General features: G+C 41.6%; 1 protein-coding gene and 1 long non-coding RNA gene across 2 annotated transcripts in view; one reads left to right on the top strand and one right to left on the bottom strand.

The window, feature by feature from the left end:
• The window catches only part of EPB41L4A (erythrocyte membrane protein band 4.1 like 4A), a 220,303-nt gene that overhangs the window by 108,787 nt on the left and 85,302 nt on the right, over window positions 1-26,214 (top strand). Inside the window, exons 5-9 of the mRNA XM_090038376.1 lie at window positions 1,974-2,071; window positions 5,103-5,223; window positions 19,056-19,143; window positions 21,949-22,037; window positions 22,421-22,484. Coding sequence (XP_089894502.1) covers window positions 1,974-2,071; window positions 5,103-5,223; window positions 19,056-19,143; window positions 21,949-22,037; window positions 22,421-22,484 — 460 coding nt within the window. The remainder of the gene's footprint in view (window positions 1-1,973; window positions 2,072-5,102; window positions 5,224-19,055; window positions 19,144-21,948; window positions 22,038-22,420; window positions 22,485-26,214) is intronic.
• LOC149868318 (uncharacterized) overlaps window positions 3,144-26,214 on the bottom strand; it is a 64,540-nt gene continuing 41,469 nt past the window's right edge. Inside the window, exons 2-3 of the long non-coding RNA XR_016441223.1 lie at window positions 17,120-17,218; window positions 3,144-3,447 (exon numbers count right to left, since the gene is read on the bottom strand). This is a non-coding gene — a long non-coding RNA (uncharacterized LOC149868318). The remainder of the gene's footprint in view (window positions 3,448-17,119; window positions 17,219-26,214) is intronic.

Here is a 26,214-nt window from a genome sequence, read left to right as displayed (position 1 = left end):
CTTGTCAGTTTAAAAATAGTCTTAAAAGAAAATACAGGTTCTACCCTTGCCTCTAAGCAGTTTTGCCAATTTTGAGCTCAACTGTGACTTTACCAGAAGCTCTTAGTGAGGGGGAGAATCGCATTGTTGCACTGGCCCTGTGATTTGGAACTGATTTGGAACCAATGTCACCTTCAGGCCAGGTACAGACATAACACTTTTACCAATATGAATGTTTAGAAAATGATCTATACCTAAAGCAGAAGTTCAGCACACAAAACCAGCATACCTGTAACAGAACAGAAGTTTGGCGTGCACAGACTGGTTTAAAAATGGCAGAACCTGGTCTAAGATTTGCCACCCCTTCCCCACCCCCCTGACCAGAGGGCCAGTGTGTGTTCTGTTCACTACCTATCTAAATTACACCGCTTACAGAAAACTGCATAACTTTTGCAATCTAACCCCTGGTCTATGCTAATACAGGGTGCAGACTAGTGATTCTCAACCGGGGTGCTAGGGCACCTGGGGTATCACCAAGTCCTTTAAAGGGTGCCATGCGGTATGAAGAGGTGAGTGAAGTGTGAGGCCATGAGCAGATAAGCACAGGCTAAAGCTTGTCCCTGTCTGGAAAATCTCCCACCCTGACTGCTTGGTTCCTCTTTAAGAAGGCAAGCTCTATAACATTTAAATTAGTTTTTGAAATTGGGTACCACTTAGTTCACAAAAGTTATAGAGAGGTGCCTCGGGTCCAATGAAGGATGCCCTGAGTCCAAACGAGGTTGAGAACTATAGTATGGGGCAGGGGTTGTCAACTGGGGATAGGCGTATGCCTGGGGGTACTTTGAAAGGACCCAGGGGGTATGTGTGGGTGGGCCAGGATGGAATGTCATCCTGTGCCGCTGCCTCACAGGGGCAGGGCAGTGCTCTCTCTGGGTCAAGCAGGTGCTGGCTGGCTGGCCGGCTGGCTTTGGGGGGAAGGAATTTGCATGTGGCGGCCACTGCTGCCCCCAGCCAGCTCTGCAACCAGCTGCTGCTATACCCCCCCACCCCATCTTCCTGCTCCATGACCAGTTGCTGGGGGTACACTGCTCAAAAAAGGTTGAAAAGCCTTGGTATAAGGGGATGTAACAATTTTAGCAATGTCAAAGGATACCAATATAAGCTGATACAGATGTAACAGTTGCACCTTATGATTCTGTAGTGATACCAGGTATAGCAGAGTGATGTCAGCTTTAACCTCTCTTCATTTAGGGTTGCAGTTATGGTGACTTGGTTATCTTGTTTTGCTAGAGGATCATGCGTGCATGTCAGGTTCATTGTAGCAGCTTATGGGTGTTCCTGAGCAGTAGTAGCTCCTCCTCCCCATTTTAAAGTGACAAAAATATGTATTAGTCCATCCCACAATTACAGAGCTATACTGGGTGTTAAGTTAGCAACAGAGCCAAGGATTCCATCTCCTTGCCTATCTGTTTGTGGAGAATTGGAGCATAATGGTTCTATAGAGCCTGCTTTCTCCCCTGCAGTTGCTACCCAAGATATATATGGGCATGAGAACAAACAAGTGTTCTAAGCTCAGTTATGACCTTGCACTTCTTCCTTACCCAAGTCAAAATCCAGTTCTTAATTTGTTTTAATCACAATTTTCCTTTTTCTTTTCCTCCCTCACCTGTTGCTGTCTGAAAATTCAGCAAAGGAAATACCTCTTTATAGGGAAATCAAATATCCATCACAAAGTAATATTGCATAAAAGAAACAATTTGAAAAATAAGAGTTCTTCCCTATTCAGTCTTTTTCAATTGGAATCATTTTAGATGCTACTTGAAATGTTAGTAATAAAATCTTTTTAAAGTAAAACTGTCATTTTTGAGTTGCCTATGATACTGTAAGTTGAGTTAGAGAGCATTTTTTAAACATACCTAAAAATTATAAAAGGTTACCCTGTAGAGCAGCAGCCTTAAACTGACATAACAACTGCATTTTTCTCTTTGTTTTAGGTATCAGTTCTTTTTGCAGGTAAAGCAAGATGTTTTGCAAGGCCGCTTGCCCTGTCCTGTCAACATTGCAGCTCAGCTTGGAGCATATGCAATACAGTGTAAGTATGCCTGGCCACCTGAGAACTCATTTCTTTTATTAAGAAATTATGATTTATCAAGTGTTTATCATAAATAGAAACTTGGCCTTAATCCTTTGTATGTTAATTAAAAATAAACTTGATCAATTTGAACAGGTATATTATCAATTTTAGATGCATTGGAACAAATTATAGATAGCCACTTACATGTAGTTTAAATTGGCACAAAAAGAGAATGCAAAGTGGATAACTATGTATTATAATCTGAAATATATATAGTAAAAATGCTTGAGTCGCCAAGGAACATCCACACAGAGAACTTTTTATTAATGCTCAATGACATTATGACTAAGGGCTTTATCTACCACTCAGCACTCGGTTTTTCTATGGCATATTTCCTTTCTTACTTCATCAAATAAATTATAAATCTGAAGAGCCATCAGAAGCCTCCACACAGCACTGTTGATCTACCAAAATATTGCACTCCTGCAAAAATTACATTATGTTAATACTTAGATACCTCTGCTTGAAGATAATAAAAATGGGCTGTGTTTTGACTGACATGGGGGATTTTAATTCTGGCGAATTTAGCTTAACAGAAACAGATGCTGTATCTGATATACTTGATGAAATAAACATAAACCACTTCACATTAATGGCCTATAAGGAGGGAGCTGTCTACCTACCTGGAATTTTGCTCATGTCTCAGCTAAAATGCAAAATCTGGTAGTTAGGGACATGTGATATAGTTTTTTAAATAGTTAGAACTATGGATCCATATATCAGTACATAGAAAACTCATTACTTACAGTTTTCACCTGTAATCTGTATTAAAAGAAGATAATTTATATTATCAATAATCCATCTAATTTAGTAGCAGCTAAAATAGTATTACTTTCTATGTCTATTTGAGAACACCATATCTGAGACATCAGAAACAAATTAAATAGCTCATATCATATGAAATATTCAAAGGAGATTAAAAGCAATCAGGACTTGCAGTAGAGATGATATCTTTTATTAGACCAACAACATTTTTGGAAAAAAAATTCTTTAATTGCAAACTTTCGGGCACAAACACCCTTCATCAGGCATTGGAGAAAAGATTGTAAAAGTTCTCCTGGGTAGAAATGAAAGTTCATATTTCATAGGATTTCACAGAGGAGTCGATAGATGGAAAAACCCCCTGGGCAGTCAGTTCATAGCTGGTATGAAGCCTCTCACCTTCTGTGAGGATCTGTAATGATGCAGAATACATTGAAACAAAGGCAGGATCTCAGGTTTTAGGTGGTCACAGTTGCTTCCTGCTTGGGAAGATATGAACATTTCATTTTAAAAACTCAGCTAAAATTTGATATATTCCATGTATCGGGTATCCAGGTTGTAGCCGTATTAGTCTAGAAGAAAAGGAAAGGAGATTAAGGAGTTTCATAGCATGCAACATGCCTCTTAGAAATTAAAGTGTGTTGCTTTCAGTTTTTTCCTCCTCAAATTATAATTCCACAAATTATAACATATTGACCTGCTCCACAAGTCAACAGTTGTTTATATGATAGTAATCACGGTTACATTAGATGCTTTCTTTTAAGTGCCATTGAGAAATAGCTAGGAATAGCTGCACATGAGAGCTTAGGGCATGGAAACCAGGAGATAAAAAGGGCTACGTTTAGCACAAGCAGGCATAATGTCCATTGATTTCATAAGGAGATTTACCCTCTCACATTAAGACTGAATTTGACTGAAATAGATAAATATTTTACCCAGTTGAAAATATTTACCTAGAAGCACAAGCACAGAAATCTCATCCATAAGCTTTGCTGAGGCACCTACACTATTCTTTAGTCTGCTTTGCTTTTATTAAAGGCTTGTTTAAGCCCAGAGTTGCTGTTCTTGTTATTGATTTGATTTTAGTCAGGGAGTTCACTTTATCTGAGGGAGGGAAATTCCTGTGTCTCTACCAAGTTGTTTTGGTGACATTAAAATGTGTATAAATGAAATATGAACAGATATAGGGCATTGTTTTTCATTTAATTATAAGTAAAGAGATTTGGAAGTGATCATAGCTTTAGTGGGTGTTTGGGAAGTTCCAGTGTACCGGGGCTTCTAAAGAGCCCTTGCTGTTTTAAGGTACCAGGTGCACAGCCTTTACTCACTTTGAGTAGCACCTACCCACACAAATCATCCCATTAACTTTAGTGGGATGTTTCATATAAATGCTACTTTATGTAAATAAGAATGGCAGAACTGGGCTCTCATTAAGGTACCCATTATTAGGGACCTACTGAAATGGTGATTTTGTGAAATCCAGCATTGCCCGTGACATCCACAGGTTGAAAAATAAATAAAACTTACAGAAAGTCAAATGATGGCTCCCCAGAGGAGCCAGCAGGCTTCAGGGTGCTGCTGCAGCTTGTTGGGGTGGGGAATGGGGGCATATGACAGCCAGCCCTCGCAGCCAGTCAGCAGTGAGGAGTGGGGTCATCGGGTCCCTCAAATTTGGGAGGCTCCTACCTATTATATAGCTGTATGCAAACATAAAAAATATGCTTGAATATTTTGTCTGAGGCATTGTAATGTTGGTTTTTAGTATACAGATGAACTTAAATTTTCTAAAAATTGAACTCAGCACACCAAATCATTTTATGTTTGGTACTAACTAACATATGGCAAAAAGTTTTTATTGCTACAGACTTAAGAGGTGATAGACTTCATATTGAATTTTATAGCTCCTGAACTTTCTGTTCCTATAAAAAAAAAAAAAAAAAAAAAAAATGTGTTGCTAAAGAAATTGCTCTTTTAAGATTGCATGGAACAGTCTAGACAGTTCTGTTAATAAATTAAATGCATAAGATTGTTTTGACTTTTACCCCTTTAGTTAAAAAAAAAAAAAAAAAAAAAAGCCTTTCCTTTTGCTGCTACATAATGAGTTTTCAGGGTTACTTAGGAAAAGGTGTCCTGGCACATCTTGGTTGATTAGATAACACATCTTTGGGGTAACCTAAAAATGAAATGTTCTTACACTTGTGACATTTTTTGTTCATGTCTCTCCTAGCTGAACTGGGAGACTATGACCCATACAAACACATGGCAGGTTATGTGTCAGAATACCGGTTTGTTCCAGACCAGAAGGAAGAACTGGAAGAAGCTATAGAACGGATTCACAAAACTCTAATGTAAGAATACTGTTTTGTTAAGAACTTTGCATGGGAAATCTTGTGCTGAGAATACAAGGAAAGAGGGAGCTAACATAGTTTTTGATATTTATAATGCTAGAATAAAGGTTGGTAGAATTTAGTATTTGGTACACAACATCTTGCTATGCCTATCGGAAATCTAATGAGTCTAATAAAGATTGAATGTATATTCAGAGTTGGTACAGTTTTCATAGATTTCTAGGTTCAGAAGGGACTTGGTAGATCATCAGGTCTGACCCCCTGCTCTATCTAGGGAATAAAGAGTGCTGGGGTTAAGTAACCCCACCCAGATGTGCCTGTCTAATCTCTTCTTGAACACCTCCAAGGTAGGGGAAAGTACCACCTCCCTTGGAAGCCCATTCCATATTTTGGCAACCCTCACCATAAAGAATTTTTTCCTTATGTCCTATCTAAATCTATTCTCTTTCAGTTTGTGGCCATTATTTCTGGTAACCCCGAGGAGCACCCTGGTATATGCAAAAATAATTCAAGATTCAAATACAAGGTTCATAGATTCATAGATGGTAGGATTGGAATGGACCTCAACAGATTGAATCCGACCCCCTGCATAGACAGGAAAGTGCTGGATTCAGCTGACCCCAGCCAGATGCTCATCCAATCTCCTCTTGAAGACCCCCAGGGTAGGGGAGAGCACCACCTCCCTTGGGAGCCCATTCCAGACCTTGGCCACTCTAACTATGAAGAAGTTCCTTGTAATGTCCAGTCTAAATCTGCTCTCTGCTAGCTTATGGCCATTATTTCTTGTGACCCCCACAGGCACCTTGGTGAGTAGAGCCTCACCAATTCCCTTCTGTGCCCCCATGATGAATTTATAGGCAGCCACAAGGTCGCCTCTCAACCTTCTCTTGCAGAGGCTGAAGAGGTCCAGGTGTCCTAGTCTCTCCTCATAGGGCTTGGCCTGCAAGCCCTTAACCATATGAGTGGCCCTTCTCTGGACCTTCTCCAGGTTATCCACATCCCTCTTGAAGTGCGGCTTCCAAAACTGCACGCAGTATTCCAACTGCAGTCTGACCAGCGCCTGATAGAGGGGAAGTATCACCTCCTTGGTTCTGTTTGTCATGCATCTACTGATGCATGATAAAGTGCTGTTAGCTTTTCTGATGACTTCGTTACACTGACAACTCGTGTTCATCTTGGAGTCCACTAGGACTCCCAAGATCCCTTTCCGCTTCTGTGCTACTGAGCAGGTCATTTCCTAAGCAGTAGGTATGCTGGACATTTTTCCTCCCTAGGTGGAGCACTTTGCATTTCTCCTTGTTAAATTGCATTCTGTTGTTTTCTGCCCATTTGTCCAACTTGTCCAGGTCTGCCTGCTGTTGTTCCCAGCCCTCTGGTTTGTCCATTTCTCCCCACAATTTTGTATCATCCTCAAACTTGGACAGAGTACACTTCACTCCCTCATCCAAGTCACTGATGAAGACATTGAAAAGTATCAGTCCAAGGACCGAGCCCTGGGGGACCCCACTCCCTTCCAGGTCAATACCGATCCATCCACTACCACTCTCTGGGTATGATAGTTTAGCCAATTTGCCACCCACTGGACTGTGTAGTCATCCAAGTCACAACCTCTTAATTTGTTCACCAGTATGGGGTGGGATACCGTATCGAAAGTCTAAGTAAATGATATCAACCCCTACTCCTGTGTCGAGGTGTTTTGTGATCTGGTCATAAAAAGAGACTAGATTAGTCAGGCATGATCTACCCACTACGAACCTGTAATGGTTTCACCTCAGCATAATTTTTCCTGCTGGGCTCTCACACATGTGAGCCTTAATAATCTTTTGAAAGACTTTGCCAAGCATGGAGGTGAGACTGACTGGACTATAGTTGTGTGGATCCTCCTTCCTCCCCTTCTTGAAAATAGGGACCACATTGGCCCTTTTCCAGTCCTTCGGGACCTGTCCCGTTCACCATGAGTGCTCAAATATTCTTGCCAGTGGCTGTGCAATGATATCGGCCAGTGCCTTCAGTACCCTTGGATAGAGCTCATCTGGGCCTCTCCACTTAAACGCATCCAGTCCTTCCAGGTTACTCTGCAACATCTTAGGGTCAATGCTTGGTAGCCTGGTGCCCAGCTGTGTGGTAGTCTGGTGCCCAGGCTGTGTTTGGCAGTTCTAGTATGATGCTTAGGTTGCTCTTAGCTACCAGTTTCTGAAAATATAATTAAATATCCTCATCGTCTTGTCTGGTTTAGGGCATAGGTTTATGATTTAGGGAATTTGTATCTCAGTCCTAGCTCTGTCTCAGACTTCCTTTGTAATCTCTGGCTAGTCTCTCAGTGCTTCTTTCACTTAGTTCCCAGCTGTAAAATGGGATAATAACACTGCTTTGCATGTTGGTCTGTGCAGATTTTAAATTCTTGGGGACAAAGCTGCTGCTTAATATATAAATCTACAACACCCAGTACACTAGAGCCTCTGTTTCCTTGCCAGATCATTATCTGGTGTAATTAAGACTTGTAGCAACCTGCATTGAACTTGGAGCACAAGTTGCAAAAGGTACCAGGAATGGAGTCTGTATGCACATAGATTGAAAGGTTGCTGCACTATCAGCATCTCTTTAAGTAGTTCTCTTAATAAAGCAGCATCTTAGTTTTATAATCTTTTTCCATTATTAATAAGGATATGGTGCATGAAACCCAGCTGGAGTGATCATAGCAAGAAAGAGAGTGCAAGTATTAGGAAAAAATAATAAAAAAGGAGGGTACTTAGAAACAGGAAAAGTAGGCAGCGTTGAGGTACTCACACTACCAGGAATGCAGTTATCCAGATGAGAAAACCCTTGTACAAATGTGAAAGCAGTGGAAACTGTGGACATAAAGCAGCCTCAGGTGTACGCTGAACCTGACTGTAGCTAATGACATCCTCATTGTAAAACAAGAAGAGTTAATCTAGGACTGTGATATGTGGCTCTGACACTCCTACTAAGGTGTCAGCAATAGAATATTAAACTGGTTGCACATTAGTCAATAGAGATAAGGTTCCATATGCTGCACATCTGTTGATTTCAAATAGAGTCTGAGAAATGGAAAAATATTTATTTATTATATTTATATACTGTGGCTTATAACAGACAAATGACCCATAGATAGGAGATAACTACAAAATAGGAAAACAATTAGGGAAATGCCCAGACCACAGGATGTGGAGGGGGCCTAGTGATCTATAGGGATAGCCAAATATCATCTTAATATTTGTGCATGGCTATTGGAAACCTATGAATCCTGGGGACAATTAATATAGCGCAGAATGGTCAGATATCTAAGAATGCATATTTGAAATAGAAAAGCAAATCGTAAAAAAAAGGAGGCACTGATACAAAAGTACTACAGTTCTGTGTAGCAGCTTTGTGCTATAGAAGCCCAAAGGATGAACCAGGTTCTGTAGTAATGCAAAGCCAAGAATCCTTACAATTTACTAACGGAGCTTTGGCAGACATATGAATAGGTTTGCTCATGTGGCAAAGTTGTTATTAGTTGTGCCCTTTGAAATGGAGTTAGTTCCATCAGTTCATCACTGGACCTCCATAATATATCCACCACAGTGACTGTCTGGTAGGACCAGGGGCTCATGGGTAAGAGAACCAAGACTGTTCCATGAGATGTTGTCTTTTGCAGCCCAGTGGAGTACAAAACAAAGTAAACAAGCAGTGAAGAGAGTGCCAAGCTAAGCAGGCAGCCTGTTGAGACTAGGGAACCATAGATCTAAGGTAGTTGCAGGTCTAGCTTCCACCATTAAACTAGCAATACAAAGCAATAGCAAAAGGCAACAGTCCAAGCTGCAGTTGGGACATAAGTCATATGGGGTACCTATAGATCAAGCACAATGTTAAGACTGAAAATAGCTGTGAAGCAGGGGAAGATAGCCAGCATGCTGATGTAAATAGTGCCAACCCATGATCAGCAGGATTTAGAATATGTCTCAAAAATCCCTTGGCTTGACATAGTAAAGTCAGAAGAAATGAGGTGCATGAGCAGTGCAGAGGACCAACAGGATGCCATCCAACAGAATGGATACATTGACAGAGTGGGAAAAGTCCTTGCCAACAACCATAGCACAAACCAAATATATTGGTTTGAAGACTTGTGAAGGGCCTGTGAGACCTATCAGGCTACAGTGACCTGGTGATAAAAGCCATGTCCTTATTGTTGGTCATGTACTAGTAATTCCTGACCCCAGCAAGTCAGCACACATTTGCAGGAGGTACCACATCAACAAAAATGTAGAGGAAAACATCAGCAACCTGAACATGGAAGTTAGAAGGAGGAGTCCAACTTGTGTTTGGGAGGAGTTGGAGGAATTACCAAGAAATTAGCTTGTATGCAGGTGGCTTGAATAGTAAGTGTAGTTGCCACACCTCTGTAAATAGTTCTGTTTATATAAAGCCAGTTATACCATGAGACAACCCTATTCTTATAAAATATAACTGAACATACAACACAAAACAATTCTGACCTACATGAGATCTGACCATCACTTGTGGCTTCTACCCACCTCTGTAATACAAAGAAACAATAATTCAGCGCCATATTCCATCCTGCTTATTCCTATTTAGTAGTAGCTTATTACAAGTTAAGCATCATTAGTTTTAATATGATTAAATACTGAGTTAAGGTACACTATTATGTGCAGCTGAGGTAGAAACGTACTGTCATGCCAAGATTATGGGAGGTCAGTGACAGAACCAGAAAGAGAACACTGGGGTTCTGCCTCCCAGGCCCTTGCTTCAAATGAGAAGTTTTTGTTTGGCAGAGCTGACTCGGGGTGAAGAAATTGGAGACAGCTTCATAGAAATTAAATGTTAAGTTCTGAGTAAGTGTATGTAAACCATGAAATACCTTCCAATATGCAGGGGGTGAGAAAGAAGGGAGTAGGCAGAAGGGCAGTGACATATGAGTACAAGGAATTGAGGCAACAACACTGGACTATCTCAAAAGAAGTCCAGTTCTTTATTTTTCCCTGTGCTGCAAAGCGGACAGGTACACATATGAACACTTTACAACCTTCCAACCTCAGACTTGATGAAACTTGATGAAAGCAGCAACCAACCCTCAAATATCATCAATCTCTCTACATAGACACTTACCAAAACTGAAAAATCTGTCCTCTCTAATGGCCTAAATTTCTGTCTAGAAAAATACCCTAATAAAATACTTCAATGTGGAGAACTAGAAGATTCTTTTGACATCTACACCTCAAGGAATATTTCCATGACCAAAATGAATCTATTTGCAGCAACAACTCATCCTCTGACAACATCGAGTAAGAGATCAATTGCAAAAAACATCAGATTGGACACTTCACAGTGGATGAAACTCTAATCTTGACTGCTACATTGACCGTTTCAGGGAAAGAATGAGCAATGAAATAATCAACAACACACGCCACCATAACAATTGTCTACCAGAGAGACAGGCCACAGAATCTCTAAGATCTAACCACGAAATGGTAATAAAACCAGCAGATGAAGGAGGAGCATAGTCATCCTAAACAGGGAAGACTACATAAAGGAAGTCAACAGACAACTCTCTGACGCCACCTACTACAAAGAACTACAAGAAGATCCTACTCCCCTTTTCACCATGAAACTCAAAAATACCATCAAATCATTTCCATCAGAACTATAAGAAAAACTACAGATCTTGATCCCCCCCACTTTTTACGTGCTCTCTAAAATTCACAAACAAGGGAACCCTGGGAGACCTATCATATCCAACCACAGAACCCTAACTGAGGAAATATCAGGTTTTGTCGAATCAATCCTAAAACTGCTTGTCACCCAAAAAGCAAGTTTTGTCTAAGACACTACAGACTTCTTATGAAAACTTAAAAACACAGACCACCTTCCCAGCAACACTCTCCTAGCCACCATGGATGTTACCAGCTTATATATCAACATCCCACACCAGGATGGCATCCAAGCCTGCCTTACCTACTTGTGAGAGCAAGATGACATCTCAGAATACAGACCCAAAGATATTACTGACCTTATATACTTCATCCTCACACACAACAATTTCACTTTTAATAACTAACACTTCATTCAGACTATGGACACAGCTGTGGGCACCAAAATGGCCCCACAGTATGCCAACTTTTTTATGAGCCACCTGAAAAAGAATTCCTCAAGAACTGCACCATCAAACCCTTGCTATACTTAAGATGCGCCAATGACATCATCATCATTTGGATTGAAAATCTGCAATCTCAGTGTTCCATCAGAAATTCAACAATCATCACCCCTCCATCTGACTATCTCTTGAATACTCCAGCACCAACATCTCCTTTTTAGACATGATGATCAGTATCCAGAATGGTAAAATACAGACCATGTTATACAAGAAACCTGCAGATCAAATGTACATATCTGCACAGATCCAGCTGTCACCCTGTACACGGCAAGAAAGCTGTGATATACAGCCAAGCCCTCAGATACCCCTGAATATGCACTGAGGAGAACACCTGGGATTGCCACCTCACTAATGTTAAAAAGGCTGTCACCCAACAAGAATACTCCTCCAGAGAGATGGATTGCATGTTTGAAAGAGTCACCCAGACACCAAATGAAGAATTTCTGCGATACAGAAGAATGCGCCCCCCACACACACAAATTGCGCACCGCTGGTTATGACATATCACCCCTCCCTTGAACCTATACAGAAAATCCTCAAACAGTTGCTACCCATACTAGAAAGAGACCCTGTTCTTAAAGAGATCTTCCCAGAACCACCCACCCTAGCCTTCAAACAAGCACCAAACCTTGCTACCTCATCACCAGAAGCAAAATTCCTAAGGCCCAGAACGCACCGAATGGATCCAGACCATGCTGTGACAAAAAATGGAAAACCTGCTAACACATCTCCATCACCCCCACAATTACTACACCCCACCATAGAACCATCAGCATTCTGACATCTGCACCACCAGAAATGTAATACATCTCATCCAATGCACCAAGTGCCCTGATGAAAAATACATAGGAGAGACCAAACAAGAACTGCACTCCAGAATAAATGCACACTGGAAATCCATCAAAGACAAGAATACCCAATTACACATTTCTCACAAGAAAACCACTGTCTCTCCAGTCTCTCAGTTCTAATCCTCAGAGGGAACTTACAAAACACTTCTCAGAGATGAGCCTATGAACTTCACTTTATCAAAACTTCTGGGTACAAAAAATCATGGACTCAATATAGACATTGGACTTATGACATTTATATCCTGCCTGACATCTGACTCCCCAGGTACCTCTCCACTGTTCAACTGCTGCATTCATCCCCCTTCCCCCCCACCCCCCCCAGCCCTATTGATCATTTTGAACAGTGCTCTACTAATAGGTTTTCCTTTTAGTATTACTGTGTCTCACCCACTGACTCCTCAATTTACATCTTCACTGACTGCCTGTCTTGCATGCATACCAGCCCAGCCTCTGTCTTGTTTATTATTCATTCCATTCAGGAAGAGCACACACCAACTGCAGAGGCTTCTTCAGCCTGGCTAAAGGTTTTTAAATCTGAAAGCTTGCTATTTTTCCCCCCCAACTATTTAAGTTGGTCTAATAAAAGAGATAAGATTCACCCAAAGAACCTTGTCTGCCTATGTCCTTAGACCTACAACCTACACCCGTGTTACAGTTCAACACACAATTTATGTCATAGCCCCCAGGCAAGGCCTCTAGCACAGATTTAGGGTGAGTCCAGTCATGCATTTAAAAGGTTCAGATATAGAAGATAGACATGTTGGGCAACAACTACATGACTCACTATACTCTGAAATTATGTAGTGTTGATGTATCCTTATGGAAGAATCTGAGATTGGTGAGAGGAGAGACTCTACTGGGCTGTGTAGATACTTTTTCCTTCGAAGAAGTCTGCATGATTTTGCAGAGGGCAGAGCAGCTTCAAAGGCTAATAGATTGGAATGGACCTCAAAGGTCATCTAGTCCGGTTGTGGGACTCACTACTTCTATGCTATCCTAGACAGATACTTATCCAACTTCTTCTTGAGCACCTCCACTGTAGGAGTTTCCTACTCAGTTCAAGCCATTGTCCTACTGTTCTTACAGTTAGGAAGTTTTTCCTGACACTGAATATAGATATGCCTTGCTGTAGTTTAAACCCATTGCTTTACAAAAAAAAATAAAAATAAAACTGCTATCATGTCCCTCTTTAATCCTCCTTTTCTTTAGAGTAAGCTTATCTAATTTTCTCAGATTTTTCATGTGTGGTTTTCAGTCCTATCCTTATCTTTGGATCCTCTTCAGTTTCTCTATATCCTTCTTAAAATGCAGTGTTCAGAACTGGACACAATGCTGCAACTGAAACTTAACCCAAATTAATCTTTTCCTGTGTCTTGCATACAATACTTGTGTTAATGCATTCCAACATTGCATTTGTTATTTTTCTTTTTGTGTGTGTCATCTTCACATTATTGACTCATGTTGTAATCTGCCAAATCCCCAGATTCTTCTTGGGGTTATTGCTGAATCAGTCCCCCCGCATTCTATAAGAAGGGTGTGAAAGGCAGCTTTGGGAATTCACTTTTTGGTTTACATTTTGTTTTGTTTTTTTGATGTGGGATTAAATGAAGAAGGCAAGATGTTTTGCTATGAAGATAATAGAATTGAAGAAAAGAGTGCAACTATTATTCATACACAAAAAATACTCCATAATGGTGGAAGAAAAGTAGAGGAAATAGCAGTTGCAGGTGAGCCCAGAGCAGAGGCTGGCAGTTATGGGGGAAGAGAAAAGCCGAGGAGTCAAGGGAAAAGGAAAGAATGGAATCGGCACCATACCTAGACTCCTGGTGGCCCTGGGTGAACTTTTAGTAGTGGCTCCCCCTTCACCAGAGATAATGATAATAAGAAATTACTATTTTTGGGTTCCTTTTCTGTCTGGGCCCTGGGCAGCCACCCTGTTTGCACATACCTATGTCTGGCCTTGAATGAAATGGAAGGAATCCATAAACAAGGGCTTGGCCATGTAGCTTGTTTATATCAATGTCATTAGCCTTAGTCTAGTGTTGGGGTTTTTTTTGTTTGTTTTTTTAAAGATGTGGATACATGACACACACAGTCCTAAATCCAGTGTATAATTATTCTGAGAAAGTAAGTGTGGAAACTACACTGATGTCATGTATGCAGAAATATGGGAGTAGTAACCTCCCAGCCTGCTAGCAAAGCATTGTAAGAGTGCCTACTTTTAGGCCCTAATCCTAAAGAACTTGTCATCTGTCTACTTAGAATTCCCAGGTGACTTAAATTTATATGAATTGGACTGATATAAATCGGTTGTGTATCCAGTACAGGGGTGGGCAATTATTTGGGTCCATGGGCCACATAGGGAGTTTTGCTGAGCTGTTATGGGCTGGGTCAACACCCCCTCTCCCCCCCCGGGGCAATAGGTCACCAAAACTCCCTACCTGGGATGGGGTTTGGGGTGGGTGGGGAGTGGTGTTCAAGAGTGGGATGGGCAGGTGATGCTGGGATTACAGGGCAGAATCATGGTGGTGAAAGCACAGGTTCAGGGTTCAGGAAAGAGCCGTGATCTGCTGCCGTCATGCCTCTATGATGGGCGCTGGTTCCTTGGGCAGGCACATGCAGGGAGCAGATCATGGCTCAGCCCCAGCCCAGCCCCATGCTTTCTCTGCCCCAGGATCCTAGGGTCCCCTTGACTCTACTCACTCACCCATCTCACTCCTGGATGCTGCTCCCTATCAGCCTGCAGCCCCATCCTAGCCAAGCACCTTGCCCCCATGGCTCCTGGTCAGTCTCCATGGAGACACCAGGGTCGGGGGTGGTGAGAGTGTGGGGTCAGGCCTTAGGCAGAGCCATGATGCACCCTCTGCACATCCCTGCCTGCAGAACTGGGGCTCTGTCCTGACCCCAGCCCTGGCCCCATGCTGTTACTGCCTGTGATCCCAAAGTCTTCATGGAGACTGGCCAGGAGCTGTGGGGGCAGGGTGCTTCACTGAGCAGATGAGATGCAGCTGAAGGCAGGCAAGGAACTGCATCTGGGGCTGGGATCTTGGGGTAGCAGTGCAGAGCCAGAGCTGGGGCAGAGCCGTGATCTACTCCCTGCATGCTTCTGCTCATGGAACCTGCACCCATCACAGGGGCGTGTGGGCACCAGATCACGGCTCTGCCCTGGGCCCCAGCCCTGTACTGTCACTGTGCCAAGATTTCAGGGTCTCCCTGGTTCTACCTGCCAGTCTCGCTCCCAGCTACCACTCTGTGCCAGCCTGTGGGCTCATCCCAGGCACCCAGCCATGCACGTTGACCACATGGGTCCTGGCCCTGGTGGTAGATGCAGGGTGTATGGGCTGGGGTGCTTGAGCACTGCACCTGCTTGGAAATGGAGTCCAGGTGCTGTGCTGCCCCAGTCCCGCTGCATGCCCGGGAGCTGTGGGACTCTCTGCATGTGCCACAGCCAGGGCTGCGCCCCACACCTGGGCTGGGCGGGACTGAGGGACCTGCCATGGGCTGGATAAAATCACTTGGCAGGCTGTATTTTACCCACCCCTGATCTAGGATCTGAATTGGTGGAGGGGAAGTGAAGTCGCCTCAGAGGGGATGAGAAGCCATGAATATAGATGTATTGGAAATCATGGAAAAATTGGGTTGCAAGTTGAGGGGGAGAAAGGGGAAGAGTAATGTTGAGGATGAGGAGGCAGCGACCAGAGAGAGAATTATGGACTGGTGTATGGCGGAGACTTAGTGGCAGATCAGTTATGTGGCATTTAGGTAACATGACAGTGAAAAAGTTGCTGTTTTTCTTTCTTTCTTATTTATTTATTTATTTATTTATTTATGGTAGTTCAGACTTCACACCAGAAGTGGTAAATTAATAAGGCCAAAAAATAGTGGGTCTAAAAACCATTTTATAGTTGTAGAAGAACTACTTATCAAAATGCCTACCTGTCTGTATCAATGAATACCAGAATATGTTCCCCTCTTACTATGGAGTTCTTTATTTTAGGCTGATGGGACCCGATACATGATCCCAACAATCTTGCTTCCTGACATGCCACATATGCAAGGCAGAAGTCACAACTGTAGGATTGAGCATCACTTCCCATCATGCCATTTGCCAGTGCATTGCATCATGACCCTGGGTTCCTGCTTCACCAGCAATTTTTGCTCCCGTGGCTGGGAGCCCTGTTAGTTGACCGCTTGATGCCGTACTACAGCTAGGAACTCTGAACGCTGACAGGGCTTCCAGCTGTGTGGCACACCATGGATTAACACCTTTCCTCCTTAGAGTTTTTTTGCAAATAGCTGGCTCCTGAGTGGACAGTTAAGACTTCTGGCACTTTTACAGGTTATTTTGGAGTGCTGGGACAAGCTTATTAGCATGCTATTTCAGCTAACATAATAAAAAATGAAATAGCAATGCTGACATTTGGGGGCTGGACTCAAAGATCTTCCAAGGTCCCTTCCAGCCCTAATGTCTATGATATTTGCATTGCCTTTAGCAAGCTCATTGAGGTGAACTGTGTAGTTCACATTGCTGAGTCCTTGTGTGTCAGGTTCTGTAGGCTCAGGCAGAAAATATAATTTCAATTAACTGTTGGCTCAGAATCATGAGGATGAGATGCATCATTTTTGGAATATGAGAACTCAAGCTATGGAGCAAAATTTTGCAGTCTGGGGTAAATAATAAATTCTGTGGCAGATTGTAGAACTATTGAAACAGAAAATAGCCTGGGTGCAGCATATTGGTAAACACAGAAGTAAATCTTTTAGGAACTCCTGCTAAGGGAACAGTTTTCTTTCGTTGGCTTTTCATCCTCCGCCTCTCCCTCCCCCCGCTTACTTCAGTGCTATGATCTGATAAGCGGGTGTAGTCACTTACATGCCCATAGTTCATAAAGCTTCTTCATTGATTGATTGTAGAATATGGCATTTCACCACTGTTTTTGTTCCATCACCAGTTGCAGTGCATACGTTTCTTCTGTGAGACAAATAAAAATAAAACAACTTCCACCCTCTTAAAATGACAGCCTGGGAAGGCACAAACTCTAATGATTAGTTAGGACTCTCCACTCCATTCCCACTCCCCTGCCCATCTCTTCATCCCCACTTCTGCATGGCTAGAAAGAAGATAAACTGTATATTTTACAAGGTTTTTTCAAAGTTTGTGACTATCTTGGGCCCTGGCATAACAATCTGTGTGTAGATTACATTAAATAGAGTGAAACATTTCACTATGGCAGCATTGCAAGGAAAAGCATAAGATGTGAAGTGCCCTTGGAACATATAATGATAGACCATTTTTAACTAATGCCGGTATAATCAGAAATGACTGTTCAGTTCAGTTTCTCAGTAAAATTGATTTGAATGTTTTGGAGGAAATAAAAGAGTGGTAAATCCCCTTTGGAGATGAGAGTGCTGGAGCATTATTTCAGCAGAGATATGGGAGATTGGTACTTCCTGGATCTGGGGCGGGGGACACACCAGCTGCCGATAGCCAACTGGGGGCGGGGGGAGCAGCAGCTGATTGCTGACCCCAGAAACTGGAAGTGCTGCTGACGTTTCTCAGGGGGGGCATTGGCCACTGGTTCCCACTCCCCGGTTGGTGAGGGCCAATTTTAGGGGGGGCACATGCCCCCCCCCCGTGCCCTCCCTCTGTGAGACCTATGAGCAGAGATTAGTACTGAGTATGTGACAGTAAAGGAAGAACTCATTCAATTTTGAAAATATCTGTGGTTTTAAAGTTTTGGCTTTACTCAGACTGCTTCATATAATATATCTTTCATCACTGATGTGAAACACATGCCTAGTATTCTGTTTTTCTCCATCATTTCTCCACATATGCAGCCAAAGCAGTTCCTGATTGGTGCAGTTAAACTTGCAGGTAGAATCATAGAAAATCAGGGTTGGAAGGGACCTCAGGAAGTTATGTAGTCTAACCCCATGCTCAAAGCAGGATCCTCCCCATCTAGATTATTGTAGCCAAGGCTTTTGTCTACCTGGGTCTTAAAAACCTCCAAGGATGGAGATTCCGCCACCTCTCTGGGTAACTTGTTCCAGTGTTTAACTACTCTCCTAGTGAGAGAGTTTTTCTTAATATCTAAACTCAACTACCATTGCTGCAACTTGAGACCTTACTCCTTGTTCTGTCATTAGCCACCACTGAGAACAGTCTAGCTCCATCCCCTTTGGAACCACTTTTCACATAGTTGAAGGCTTCTATTAATTCCCCCCTCAGTCTTCTCTTCTCCAGACTCATTAAGCCCAGTTCCCTCAGCCTCTCCTCATACATCATGTTCCCCAGCCCTCTAGCCATTTTTGTTGCCCTCTGTTGGACTCTCTCCAATTTGTCCACATCTTTTCTGTATTGGGAGGCCCAAAACTGGACACAGTACTGTGTGGACTTGTCCATGTTTGCTCCCAGGAACATCACAGGGAAGCCATCCCAAAGTGGCCTTCTTGCTAATAGTTATTTATAATAAAAGATCTTTTGCTTTTTATGCATTAGGATGAAATAATGTGAAATGTATTGGGGACAGCAGGGTTTTTTCAATGTACTTAATATATAAAGTATAATAGCTTGTTAACTGAACAAAATAATACTATGTAATAGCTTGTAACAGACAGTGTAGTAAAAGCTAGAGCCTATTATGATCCATGTTACCTGGAACCTGCAGGGGCATGATACCATGGAGACAATGGAAGTCTATGTCAGTAGTACAGTTTTAAGCAAGTTGTGTTACTAATAGGATTTATTTTAGTAATTGATGCTACACCAGTTTGAGAGACAAAATTCTTATTCATTATAATGTTTACAGGGGTCAGGTTCCTTCTGAGGCAGAACTGAATTACTTGGGTGTGGCCAAGTCCCTGGAAATGTATGGAGTAGATCTCCATCCTGTCTATGTAAGTACTGCTTTCATGAAAGTCCAATACTTGAAATTTAATGGTATTACAAAAAGTTTCTTACACTCAGGTAGAAAAAATGCATTCATATTACTTAGTCACTAGGGGATATCTTTTTTTGTTTTTTTAAAGGATACAAGAAATCTGAACGAAAAAGTACCTCTAGGGAGCATGGACTAAATTATTTTATACCTAAGAAAGCTAAATGGGTTTTGGTTAAAGATTGTGGTTGTATTTTCTTATAAAATACAATTTATTTTGGTGAACAAATACTATGGGTAAAAAATTTGAGAGATTTAATGCAAATGTCAGACAAGGTAAAAGAGCAGTAGTGTAATTAGGACGGGATGAGTGGGATTCAGCTCCCCTGAGAGTATTTGCCATGGCTGGAGCAGTCCTGCACTGCCCCTGCCTGATAAAAGCCAGGCAGCACAATGCTGCACCAAGCTGTATATCTGGGGTGTGGGTGGGGGTGAGTGGGGCAAGAACAGGCATAGCTGTGCACCTAATATGTATGTATCAGGGTGAAGGCAGGAGACGGGGAACGGAGCACCAGGGTTGGTTCCAGGGAGCCCAGCCATGGGGCTGCTGCAACCAGAGCTGTTGTTGATGTTGTTACAGAAGCAGTGGTAGCAGTAGCTCAGGAAAGTAAGCCTTCCCACATCCCTCCGTTTCCCCTCTTCAACCCCACATTATCTGTCATTAAGCCGAAAGTAGCATGTGCTCAGTAATGGAAGCCAACCATAAAGTTGATTAAATGCAGCCAACATTGAACATGACTATAAAACACATGGCCCATATTGGGCAAACATACTGATGAAAATGTGTGTGTGTAGGTGCATGCATGTCCCTTTAAAAAAACCCAAAAACAGTTGCTCACTCAGGAGAGCGTACCGTAGTGTAAACATACTCAAATAGCTTACAGTCAAGGCTTGCACTGGGTCTGGTGTGTAGAGCCTGGGGCTTTGCCCCATGCATATGCTGAGGCTGAGTGCCTGTACCACACTCTGGTGGGAGGGAGAAGCAGCATCAGGCCTTGGCAGTGGCACCCAGGTCACTAGTCTGCCATAGAACCGAGCCAGGTTGTTTTGGTTCACGGTTCCCAAAAGTCACAGACCACTGGCCTATAGTGCTTCTAAAGTGAAACCTTGGTAAGATCAATTCTTATTCCAGTCACAGGCTCACTGCAAAGACCTTAACTTGCCTTACAGACAGTTCCTTGCCAATTCTCACCTCTTCCCTTCAGGAGTTCATCCTGTATGGTTCTGAATACTTGCCATGATCTGAGGAAGCTGTAGCAATACAGCAAATTTCAATACATCAAATACATAATTTTCTTCTTATTCTGTACCAAGAGGGCTGGCTAGCGATAAGCATTGAGAGCTTAGGAACTGTTTAACTTGGGAAAGGAACCATGGCTTCTCATTACTGGCAAACAGCTTTTCATTCATTGTGAAAAAAGTGCTCTGAATCCCTCACAGGAGTTGGTTTATTTAGGAGCACACTTCAGCACTCCTGAAGGGCACTAGTATTTCAATAAAAAGAAGCCAACTGCAAAATTATACTCCAGTGAAATGAACCAGCCTGTCATTATGCACCTTCTCTTGGTGGCTATGACATTTGTTTGGTGTCAGGTTTTGATACAGAGTTTATTCTTTGAGTCTTTTATTACATTTCACTTTTTTTCTCCCAGTTTCTCCAAAAAATCTTGATAATTAGGACTCCCATGCTTAGTCTTCCGGAAATAATTTGTTTCTTTGTTTCTAATGTAGTGGGAAGTTCATGTTTAACTGTGAGAGAAATTGGCCTCTATGATTAAGATGTTTACGTGGGTGTTCCAAGTGCCAGAATCCTAAACCAGCAGATTGGCTTGTGTATCAGTTTGGGAAAAGAACTCTTTGGAGCCTCTTGTAGAAATACAAACTGGATTATCAGAATACAGAAAATACAAAAATCAGATGGCTGTTTACTTCTGGGAAGCCATCAACATAACATGGAGCCTTCAGAATATTGCAAGAAACTTCTCTTCCGCTGGAAGTCCCTTCCATGTGTCAAGGAGCTTTGCTACATTGTCAGCTCCTTTATCATTATACAAAGGGTTATGGGATTAATAATATCTAAAACCTGCTTTTGTTTTAATGCACTACATGAATTCTGGTTAGTTCAGGGAGATAGATGGCTATGTCATTTTTCAGGGTCTCTCTTGAATTAAAGTGCTGACCTCTGTATGATTTCCCATTAAAATCGCTATAACTTTTCAGTTCTGCAGAAGTTTCGTGATAAGACTGATGATTCATGTATCTTGGATAGTATGGTAGAATGAACCTACTGTAGAGATCAGAAGTATATATGTTATGAGTAAATACTGTATCATGTAAAGTGTGAAATGTGAACAGCACTTAACTTTAAGATGCGAAGAGAGTGAAATATGACCGTTTACTCAAATTAATTTTCACTCTTAGTGTCTCATGTAAGTAATCTTTATGAAAGCAGTCCCATTAAAGTCTAAAAGACTGCTCCCATGAGATAAGGTTCATCCAGTAAGTAAGAGTAGGGTAGAATTCACTGGCTAGTATGATGGTGATAAGAAGATGATCAACCCTTATACAGAAGTTTTCAACAGTAGATTTGAAAATGTTTTATAAAGGATCATTATCCCTATGTTATAGATGGGGAATCTGAAACAGAGAAATAGTGACTTGCTGAAGCTCCCTGCCCCTGGCACTACTCCATCCTCTCAGACAAAATCTGTAAAAATAAAATTATAGCTTTAAACAATAAAATGGCATATATTTTATTTTTCAGGGTGAGAACAAGTCTGAATACTTCTTAGGATTAACACCTGTAGGAGTTGTTGTCTACAAGAATAAAAAGCAAGTAGGGAAATATTTCTGGTATGTACCTGTATAACTTAACAGTGTTGTCTATATTAAAATAATATGGTTATGAGGGAAATATGATACATTGGTCAGTTTTATAAAAGACGAACTAGAATCTTTGCTCAAATCAGTCTTTCTGTATAGAATGAATTGGTTAAGTATTTTCTGTTCATAATATTACGAGAGATTTATGTTTCCATGCTTATATGCATATGTTTAAGTGTAACTTTTTGTGGTGGGTAATGCGCAAAACCATTGAGGCATTTGGAAGAACTATCACATGTTGATGACTAACAAAGACATCTTTTTGTCCCATTCAAATGCATATTTTTCTTTTTTGTATCTTCTATCCATTGGCTATAAATATCATAATTTTTTCTATATCTTTTTTTCCATAGGCCTAGAATTACGAAGGTTCACTTCAAGGAAATGCAATTTGAACTCAGAGTGCTGGGAAAAGACGTAAGTCTTTTTTATTTCAGACTTGAAAGAAAAAAAAATCCTGAAATTAATCTAATCTAGCTGTTAACAGTTTAATTTGTACCATGAAATGGACCTACTTTTATTAATAGTTTTAATTTAAGTATTACCAGAAGACTCTACTTACACTGTCTTTGGAAGAAGATTTAAGTGTAGAAGTTCGAGTGAGGAGAGGGTTAGGCTTTCTCTTTCTTCCCTATATGTTCCTCACTTGGCAGGCAAGATAGGTGAGTCTTATTAAAGGAAATCAGAAGGGGACTTTATTGTATATAGTCCAGATTTGTTCCTCTGTCATCTGTAAGGCAGAAGATTTAGAATGTTACAGAATGCTCATTCATGTACAAACAAGTCCCACTTCTCAAAAGAAGTGATACATTAATTGCTGCTTGATAGTGCAAGTATGCAGTTATTGTGTGAAGCACGTGGAATTATTGCAGCTGCTTACTAAGCTGAATGGGAAATCTGGAATCTTCGAGAAGGGGGACACAAGTTTGCGGTCTAAATATTGATTCTTGGCTTATACTTTATGAATATTCTATATGTGCTTGTAATAGTCAAGCTGCCTAACTGCATTTGGTAATGTCAAACCTGACAGGTATTACAAAGAAACTGTTTTAAAGAGTAGCAAAAGAAACTGTGGGTGCTGACAGACATGCAGCTAACTCATGGTACTTTGTAGGAAGTTCTATGGGTTGCAATATCTCCCCTCTCCCCCTGCCCAGCAGATGTTTGTCGATTGGTCTGGTGGGTTGGAGGATTGAGATGCATGTCTGCAGCTGCTCGCCATTAGCACCCTCCCCCAAGCAGGTTCTCTGGTGCTCTTTTCAGAATGGGAGGCAGGGAAAGGAGGGGAGGGAGCTTGGTTTGGGTTTTGCCCAGCTTGCACTGGAGTGGACTGGGTGGATTAGAAGATTGGAGTCCCCCAAGGTGGGCTACAAATCCACCCACCCTACTCTCCAGCTCAGGCTGGGCCAACCCCAGACGAAACTTCCTTTTCCTCTTCTCCTCCCTCTCTTCCTCCCCCCCTCCATTCTGAAGATGGCACTGGGGGCGTGGCGGGGTGGGGCTGGGCTGTATCAGATTAACTCTGCCTGGTACACACTGATAGATGTTAATGAAGGTACTCTGCTTTGGAGTGCTTTTGTCTGAACCCTTATGGAATGAGTGTTCAAATTGTCGCACAATTGGGCACTTTTAAAGTGCTCTGTAGCCATGCACTTCTATAAGGGCATGGCTGTAGAGTGCTTCCAAATGTAACTTCTGTCTGCACTGTATATGTAAAATCATTGTTATCTACACTGCAGCTAATCCACATTTGAAGTGCTACTGTAATAAACTATAGGACTCAATACAGACAGTCAGCTTTGGGGTTTTTTGTATATTCAGTCTTCTCAGGTTAGTTTAAGCTGCATAGATTGAATCGCTAAGGAAGTGAACAGACATTCACTTCTGAATTCAGAAATGCAGCCATATGCTTGCAGTGGCCAAGGCTAAAAATGTTCAAAGAGTAAATATTCAGAAGAGAGAATAATTATATAGCATTACATAAGGAATATAACAAGCATCAGTAGAATAATAAGAAAAGAAAAAATGGTCTGAATATCAGAAAAAATTTTGTGGCAGTGAAATTTATTGGATTTTTTTTTAACAGTGTTTCCAAGAAGTGGTGGAAGCACTTGGGAGATTTTAAGCTTAATTGAACAAAGAGCTATAAATTTGAGGAAGAGGAAGTTTGGCTTTGTGATTAAAGTACTGGATTTTAGACCTGGGAGATAATACTGGGTTGACTTCAAGATGAATACTGCATGCACTGCCAGCTCAGTGAGCGGGCCCTTAGATTGTGATGAGAAACAATATCCACAATAAAAAGAATGCTCCTCCACCATGATAATGCTGTCACTCCTCATTTGCCTTTGTGATTATTGTTTATGCATTTTAGCATTAGTATTGCAGCAGCAGAAATTTCCAACTGCCTGTCTAAAAAAGTTGAGTCCATAGACTAAGTGAGTTCTATACTAGTAAGCTTAACGTCTGCATGTCTTTTTTAGACTAGAGAATGTTATGGGCATGAACAGGATGGCAGGTGTTCATACTAGATCCTTGAAAGACAAATTAAGGGAAGATGTTTAAAACATAGATACAAATGAAGGATTTGGCTAATTGTACGTTATTATCATTTTATGCATATAAGAATGGATGACATTTTGCTTCCAAATGCTGAAGAATTTAAAATAATTACAAGTTTTACATTAGGGTCAAATCTTAAAAAGCATTACTTAGACAAGTAGTTCTTATTCACTTAAGTATCAATTACATTCATTGTAGCTACTTTGTGTGAAGAACGATTCTCACACAAATATTTTTCATGGCATGACTCTAATTGATCAGCTCTGGATTATTACAGAACTGATGCTATGGGCTGACTGTGTTCGTAGTACAGAACATCACAGAAGATATCACATGTGGTGCAGTTTTAGGAGCCGTTCAGTTGCCCATTTTCAGTCTATGGAACAAATCCCATTGGCTTTGCTGGGCTTTCATTTGGGCTCTTAGTGAACCTGAATCAGCAGCATGTTTAAATGTGTCCCTAACCAGGAGCACTAAAGTAAAGATTGAAGGGGAAGCTGGTAGTGGTGGTATGGTTAATTTTTAGATAGTATGCGGAAGCAAAACACTGCAGTGATTACCAGTGCAACTTGTAACCAGGAGTTGTTCCCCTCATACAGAACTCTTGAAAATCAGGGACACCATTTTTGAGAGCTGCTGTGGTCTATCTGTTCTGTGAACAGGGAACTTCAGTCTTGGGGACTGTCAATTTTACACATTTCATAAGCCCCATATTAAAATTTATATTAAGAACTAAGAAAAAAATTGTCACCATGGTACTTTAATCAACAGTTAAAAATAACTGGTGCCTAGGTTTTCTTGGGGCCTTTAAAAATGGGTGTTAGTTAAATTAGAACTTTCGAATTTCTCTCTGCAAAATGGTGATGGTAAAATTTTTGCCAAAATTTAGAATTTCCTATCACTTATGTAAGACTTCAGAGTTTGTTAAATGATCACGTCCATAGTGAAATTATTTTATATCATAATGGAAACTATAAATGGTCTTTTACTGCTAGGTTTGGATTTATATCTCCAGTTTTTGTTAGCAATTAAATCAATAAAATTCACTTCACAGTGATATACCAGTATAATGAGAAGAGCCTGTCCATTACTGGAAGTATTTTGTCTTTGTGCTTGCTGTTGCACTCCCTTAATGTAGTTTCATAGTTGGTAGGGTCAGAAGGGACCTGAGCAGATCATCAGGTCTGACCCCCTGCCATGGCAGGAAAGAGTACTGGGGTCAAACGACCCTGGCAAGGTGTTCATCCAGCCTCCTCTTAAAGACCCCCAGGGTAGGAGCCAGCATCACTTCTCTTGGAAGTTGGTTCCAGGTTCTAGCTGCCCTGACTGTGAAGTAGCACCTCCTGATATTTAGCCTAAATCTACCCTCTGCTAGCTCGTGACCATTATTTCTTGTCATTTCTGGTAGTGCTTGGGGGAACAGGGACTCTCCCAATGCCTGCTGGTCCCCCCTGACTAGTTTGTAAATGGACACTAGGTTCCCCCTCAGCCTTCTCTTATGGAGGCTGAACAGGTTCAGGTCCCTTAGCCTTTCCTCGTAGGGTCTGCCCTGCTGCCCCCTGATCATACGAGTGGCCCTCCTCTG

This window comes from Crocodylus siamensis, chromosome 3 (assembly GCF_052110815.1).
Source record: "Crocodylus siamensis isolate JL-2025a chromosome 3, ASM5211081v1, whole genome shotgun sequence".
Lineage (NCBI taxonomy): Eukaryota > Metazoa > Chordata > Crocodylia > Crocodylidae > Crocodylus > Crocodylus siamensis.
Note: the sequence above shows the minus strand (reverse complement) of the source record. Positions and strands in the feature narration are given on the sequence as shown.